This window comes from Buceros rhinoceros, unplaced genomic scaffold, assembly GCF_000710305.1.
Source record: "Buceros rhinoceros silvestris isolate BGI_N320 unplaced genomic scaffold, ASM71030v1 scaffold25061, whole genome shotgun sequence".
Classification (NCBI taxonomy): domain Eukaryota; kingdom Metazoa; phylum Chordata; class Aves; order Bucerotiformes; family Bucerotidae; genus Buceros; species Buceros rhinoceros.
In genome coordinates, this window is record NW_010396764.1 from 871 (window position 1) to 7,947 (window position 7,077).

The window sequence follows — 7,077 nt, forward strand, 5'->3', positions numbered from 1 at the left end:
AAGAGGCGTAACAGTAGCCATTTTATTCGGAGGAGACCAGTGATTTACTGTATAATAAAATGGTTATACTTGTCCAAACTTTTTTACTTTTTTGAAAGGCTTGTTTTTATTGACGCAATAGAGTTAATGATTAGAAGGGGTCTGTGAAACTGGAAGGTTGATTTTCTTCTGCGACGCTTGTTCTTCATTGCAAGTGCGTTGTGTCCATCTAATTGAGCTTCACTAGAAATCTGAAGGTCCAGCTTTTGTTCTCAGATCTGCCACCACTTTGTTGTGTGACTGTGGACAGAGCATGTCACTTCTGGGCTTTTGTTTCTCCATTGCTAAGGTGAGATGGGAGTTCCTGCCTTTATAGCCTGCACACTGTCCGTGTCTTCTTGTTGCAGGCAAGCTGATGGTCGGAAGGTCCTGCGGTCAAGCATACGGGAGTTCCTGTGCAGCGAGGCTATGTTTCACCTCGGAATACCAACAACGAGGGCTGGAACATGTGTGACATCCGACTCAAAAGTCGTCCGTGACATATTTTATGATGGGAATCCAAAAAATGAAAGGTGTACAGTTGTTTTGAGAATAGCTTCTACCTTTCTAAGGTAGGAGCCTGTTTTATTGGGTTTTTTATTCTTCTCTAACCAAGCACAATAGTCTTCCTTAATACTGTTCTGTAACAGCACCATTGGCTTATTTCTTGTTCTGGACGCTTAGAACTCTTTTGCTGGGCTGTAGGAAGCTGCTGTTCTTACCCAGCAGATGGGATGAGCTGGTATCTTTGGCAGATGAACACTAAGCCTGGTAGAAGGAAGAAATAAGTTCTGCAGACCTTTAAAAGAGGTTTTTCATGTTTATCCCTGCACAGAATAAATGGGTTTTTATGATGTTGGTAGTAGCGGTGGATTATAGCCCTATACTTGATTCCAAAGCTATTCTAATGTAGTACCATCAAAGTTTGGGTGTGCATTCCCTCCCCAAAAAGTGTATGAGGTTCCTGCTGCAACTCAAAATGTTAGGAGTTTCAGGAAGTCGTGTGGCTTCTTGTAAGGTAACAGAACGTTAGAAGGAAGTGGGGCATAAGGAATGTGTGCCCGTATATGTATGTGTATCTGTGTCTTTGTGTGTGTGTATGCGGAAGAATCTTACCTTACGTGTTTAATGTATAGTCCAGTAATTTAAATAAGTCCTATTCCTGTGTATTACCCTCTAGGACTCCCGTTCTTGGCAGGCCCCGGCCGCCCCGTGCCCGGGTCTGTGATGTCCGGAGGTAGAGCAGTGACTCTTTCACGGGCACCCCCTTGTCATGGGGAAGGAGCTTGCCTGCCCTTGTGAGGTTGAGAGCTGTGCTGGTGGTGGCATGTGCCTCCGGTGGGGTCTCCCAAGCCAGACAGGTCTCAACTGAAGGGTCAGACAAAGTGTGTCCATGGGCAGGATGGGCTCACTAGCCTTCGGGCAACCATCCTAGGAGGACAACTCTGACTCCAAACCCAGGCAGATGGAGCTCGTTCAGCCTTGTAAGGCATCCATCATCTAAGAGAAGGATACTCTAAACAAACCTACGACCCGAGGACTTCACTGTCACCGTCCAAGCTCGCCAGGCCCTGGCAGATGAACCTCAGGTGTAAAGGGTGGAGCCAGTTCCACGCATGCTGATGCCTCACCTAAAAAATCCACCGTGCAGCCCCGAAGGGTGCACTCATCGCTTGCAGTGAGCGTGGGAAAAGCCCTTCCCAGATCTTCGTTCGCGAAGCCAAGCCGTGATGATTCCTGTGTATTTACTCAGGATAAGAATTTTCCTGTGGAAGTGGTTGTTAAGAAACTTGGATGAGCTGCGCTTCAGTCGCCAGTCTATCAGTTTAGTTACAGGTGGTTGTGTGTGCTGCCTCGTTAGGGTTTGGTGTTAAGGAATGATGTGGTGTTATGGCAACAACAGCGAATGTTTTCGCTACATGTAATACCAAATGACATTTAGTGTCAGATAATACTAAAACATGTTTTTATTATTTTAAAACAGATTTGGTTCTTTTGAAATTTTTAAACCTCCTGATGAATACACAGGACGCAAAGGTCCCAGTGTTAACCGAAATGACATCCGAATACAGATGCTTGATTATGTGATCGGCACTTTCTATCCAGAAATCCAGGAGGCTTATTCAGACAACAGTGTTCAGAGGAATGCTGCTTTCTTCAAAGAGGTAAGAAAGATCAGTCTCTTCATAAATCCATGGCTTCGCCTTTAGGAACTTCTTCTGCAAGCACAGGTGGTTGGAGTCGGTTAATACCTCGGATCGTCTAATTGCCTGAACTATTGTTTTCTTTGAAGAAAACACTCTTGACAGAACTGTGTATTGACGAAAGCAGTGCTGTTATTGATCAAACCAATGAAAGGGGTAACGGGGTTTAACCTTTCCAACAGTAAATCATGATTGCTCTGCTCTGGGAGAGCTTCCCAAGACTCGCCTCCATTTGCTGAGAATGCCTTAGACTTCAAGGGGGCCTGCTGACCCTGACTGTCAGGTGGTGAGTTAACAGTACGAAGACGTCATCTGCAAGGCATCCTCTTGTAAAATACTGAGAACCTTGAATCACTTTCTGTCTCTCATTTTCCAACTTTCAAAAAGAGTGTGGACTGCAACTCACTTTAACTTCAGGCCTTAAAAGTGAAATGTTTAAAGGCAATTAAGCACTTTGAGGGCTGCCTGAGGAAGTTGCAAAACCTCCAGCGTTGGGAATGGTAAGGTCAGGTGAGATAAGTATGTCTTAGATGCAGTGTCATGTCAGGTCTTTCTGCAGTGGCCCAGCAGAGAGGCTGGGTGACTTTTCAGAGCCATTTTGAACCCATTAGAACCAATTCAGACCTTAACAATTACTGGAGATCCATAATAAAAATCATAACTATAACATTAGTAGATGTAGAATTGATGTATTTCTCTTTGAAGTAAAACATAGCTAAATTAATTAGTACACACACACTATCTCCTGAATATACCTTTTCCCTCACTGTTGATATTGTATTGAATTTCTATTACTCTATTTCTTTTGTCTCAGTGAACGAAGAAGGAGTTTGGGGTGAGGGAGTAAGGTGCTTCTCTTCATGTTTCAGTGGTTCGTATACGGTGATGCTTCCATTTGGATCACCTGAAGTTCAAATAATGTTACAACCCAAACAGAATGTTGTAACTACCCGGTAAACAGAATAATTAAAAAATACCACAGTCTAATACACTTGACTGGTACTAATTGACTGGTCTAATACTACTTGAGTAGTAAAAGCAGATGTGGTGCTTTGAAATCTGAAATGATCTGGTAGGAACTGAGGGAATGGCTGCAGCATGATGCGTGTCCACAACAGACCAACCAGCAGTCAAAAGGCAGCCTTAAAATCCATCATTCTCTACACTTCCTGGGATTTGAATTTGTGCATTGGTTTTGTTTGGTTGGAGTTTTCTGGTGGTTGGGTTTTGGGGTAGTCTTTTTGTTGGCTCTTTGGGGGTTAGTTTGTTTCTTTGTTGTGGTTGGTTGGAATTTTGATTTGTTTTGGTTTTTTGCTTTAGCACAACCTGTGCACACTTGCATTAGTTCTTCAAAAGAAAGTTGCGGCTTGGTCCACCACTGAGTGCCAAACAATTTCATTTCACTGGGCAGGCCTTTTGCATTTGAATGATTGGAGTGATGGAGAGAACTGAGGCTTGTCACCTACTGTGTGCATGTCCAGCTCTGTAGTTGTTGGCATGTTTATTTTCTGGTGGCAGACAAATCATGAGACTCGAAGATCTTTGTGGACATGTTTGTGTGCCCAGTTCCGCCTCTTCCTGGTTTTGGCTGCTTTTCCCAGCCCAGTTACTACTGGTTTCCTTTTCCCCATCCTGGTATCCTTTCCTTATTGACCCATTTTTATTGTTTGTTGTGCTCCTGTTGCCTGTGCTAGCATTGCCTCTTCATGGTTTTTCTCCTCCTTAGTGGAGACTTTGCATACCTTTCTCCATCTGAAAAGCACTCCAGTCCCATTGTAGTTCGACAAACACGTCCATCTTTTTGAATAGTGGGGAAGTGCCGTCAGCTCAACTCTAAACATGTTTTATATTTGTTTCTGCACTGTGGAAGAAATGGAGGGGAAAAGGTACAAGTGATTCATTTGGCAGCGCTGTGTAGAAAGCAAACATCATTATCTGTACTTCTCACAGAATCTCTAGGTGGTATTTAAATTTAAATGAGCACGTCCTTGAGACAGTGCTCTTATTTACGTACACCCCACACTTGTTGGCTAGTATGGCTAGCAGTAGAAAACCGTGACCAAAAAGAATAAAGGTCAAAGTGAGTTGCAGAGTCGTCGCTTATCCGTGTACCCACTTCTGCATGGCCCCCAAGCTTTAATGTATTTCAGGTGCTCTCATGAGTTGGATTTCTTTACCGGGTCATTGGCAGTGTGTGATGCATTTGCTCACAGCCATCCAGCAGTCAGGAATTGCCTAACCCTTGGAATGCTTTCACCCCAACCCTGGCAGCAAGGTTTTTATTTTTAAGTTTTCTCGTCTTCCTGGCAGAGAGCCGTTGTACAGGGTGTGTCTCCCTTGCCGGTTTAAGCCATGCCAGTAATCAGCTTTGGACAAGTGTAGCGGGTGGCTGACTGCCTGGTGAAGCAGCGTTCAGGAGAAATGGGTGACGTACCCAACATGAGAGCATCTCGAAAAGTAGAAGCATGGAATCTATCTGAAGGTGAAGCCAAAGCTTTTGTTCCAGCATCATTTGTGGGTTTTGCTACCTGTCAGATTTCTAATGTTAGTTCCTTACCTGACTGCATATGTTTAAAAAAAGGAAAGTGGAAAAAATCTGGGTTTGAAGATGGAGGCAAAAATTATGTTTCTTCTGTTAACGGGATCATTTTTTAAACCTCAATAGATTATACTTACACTGCAGCCTGGAGAGAATGGTTGCTTTAAATTTCTGTACATTGATAGCTATTTGAGAAGATTAGTGTTTTAAGCTATGAAAATGGTTTAATTTTAAAGTTTTGGCTAATGGTTACATAAATTTTTTATTTACAGCAGTTCAGTAAAGTATTCAGAAATACTGGGTTTTATCTAAAAGCCAGGTTAGCTTTCTGAATCTGAGATTTCATAGGACATAGCTAGTTGTAGTTGATAGCTGGACTAATTTAATTAAATATCTAAAGATTAATATCTAAACTATCACACTATTATTTGAACACTTATTACACTATTTATTTGAACAATGGGGCGCATGCAGTGATTGCAGTCAAGGATTCCATAACAACTCTTAGTTAAGCAACAGCAAAACTCTGGTGAAGCATACATTCAGAGAAGAATTGCATTTAAATAGAATTGTCATTCTTGGAATATTTGTACTTAACCTTGTAGCTTTTTTCCACTCTCAGCAAATTGGAGAAGTGCTTGTCAGTGCTAAACTTGTTAGCAAAGAATAAATTTTTATGTAAACCACCTGCCTTCATGTAAATCACTCGTACATACCAGGTAAACTAAAAGACTAACTTTACGTAGGGCTTTGTTGCATATAGTTAATTTTATTTCTGAGACTTTGCTTATATTTTCTCTTGCCTGTAGTTAAAGGGTCTTTAAAATTAGTAGTAAGCAAAAGAATATATTTGTGTAATGACTAGAATAGTACGCAAGTCTGGTGTCAAATAGTTCCCCTTATTTCAGTGTTCTGTCTCCAGAATGTTTTATAGCTGCCAAGCTGACTCGCAAGTCAAGTGTGGAAGGAAAGAGGAGGAGGCGAGCAGAAATGGGAGACTGAGAAATGGGGCAGCTACTAACAGGAGGAGAGAGGCAAGCTGTCCTTAAGGTAGTTGTGTGTATGGCATAGTGCCTGAATCTGCTTCCTCTGGAGCTGTAGAAACATCAGTTCAGACGAGGAGGTGCTTGGAAATACGTGAGTGTGTTGGAAATACCTTCTGCTGAAAATAAATTACCTCTTTTAGATAACAAAACGGACAGCAAGATTGGTTGCTGAATGGCAGTGTGTTGGGTTTTGCCATGGCGTGCTGAACACAGACAACATGAGCATAGTCGGACTGACCATTGACTACGGCCCTTTTGGATTTATGGACAGGTCAGTGTGGCACAGTTACTAAAAATGTGTGTACGTATTTGCTACGTGGAACAGTCCTGATGCTCGTGATTGCTTTAATATTTTGACTCTAAAGTAGATTTATGAACCCTCTTTATGACAAAGCAGATTACTTGAGTTTTAGTTGTGTAATTCTCCTTTTCAACTTACTTTTAACTGTAACACCTCTAACTGTTAGGCTGCTCTTGTAGCCTGTGGTGTTTCTCAGTGTTTGAGAGGGCAGGAAAATGCCTAATGAGGTAACTTTGGGAAAAGAATCAAGGAGTGTTCCCTTTCAATTTTTTTTCTTTTCCTAGAGGAGACTAAAGTAATTAAAATAATAGTTCTCATGGTATTTGTGTCCAGATAACTAGAAGAATGCTAACTATTTCTTTGTTTTTGTAGATATGACCCTGAGCACATTTGCAATGGTTCTGATAATACAGGGCGCTACGCTTTCAACAAGCAGCCAGAGGTTTGCAAGTGGAACCTGGGGAAGCTTGCTGAAGCTCTAGTTCCAGAGCTGCCCTTGGAAATCAGTGAACTCATCCTGGAAGAGGAATATGATGCAGAATTTGAGAAACATTATTTGCAGAAGATGAGGAAGAAATTAGGCCTAATGCAGCTGGAGTTAGAAGACGATAGTGAGCTGGTGTCCGAACTCCTCGAAACCATGCATCTCACAGGTTGGTGAAGAGCACAGAAGGTTATTACTTAGCAGCCCAGCACTACCTACAGTAAAACCCAAATGTAGCTTTTATCTTGTCCTTACAAGAAAGCAGCCTTGAGCAACTACATTGTCATCTGAGAGAAGGACAAAAGACTGAAAAGTAATTAACCTTCCTGGGGGGAATTGTGGGGCAGTCGTTGCCTTACACAGAGCTGCCCCGTCTCACATTTTGCACCTCACTGAGGGAGCAGTTCATTTGCCCCTTCAGAGTGGTGCCCTGTACGGCTACGGGGCGGACTTCGGAAGGAGATGTGGAACCCGTTTTCCTGCTG

General features: G+C 42.5%; 1 protein-coding gene across 1 annotated transcript in view; it reads left to right on the forward strand.

Annotated features, from left to right (window-relative positions):
- Positions 1 to 393: 393 nt before the first annotated feature.
- LOC104502068 (selenoprotein O) overlaps positions 394 to 7,077 on the forward strand; it is an 11,500-nt gene continuing 4,816 nt past the window's right edge. The window contains exons 1-4 of the mRNA XM_010145982.1: positions 394 to 590; positions 2,003 to 2,183; positions 5,948 to 6,078; positions 6,481 to 6,761. Coding sequence (XP_010144284.1) covers positions 448 to 590; positions 2,003 to 2,183; positions 5,948 to 6,078; positions 6,481 to 6,761 — 736 coding nt within the window. The 5' untranslated portion in view covers positions 394 to 447. The remainder of the gene's footprint in view (positions 591 to 2,002; positions 2,184 to 5,947; positions 6,079 to 6,480; positions 6,762 to 7,077) is intronic.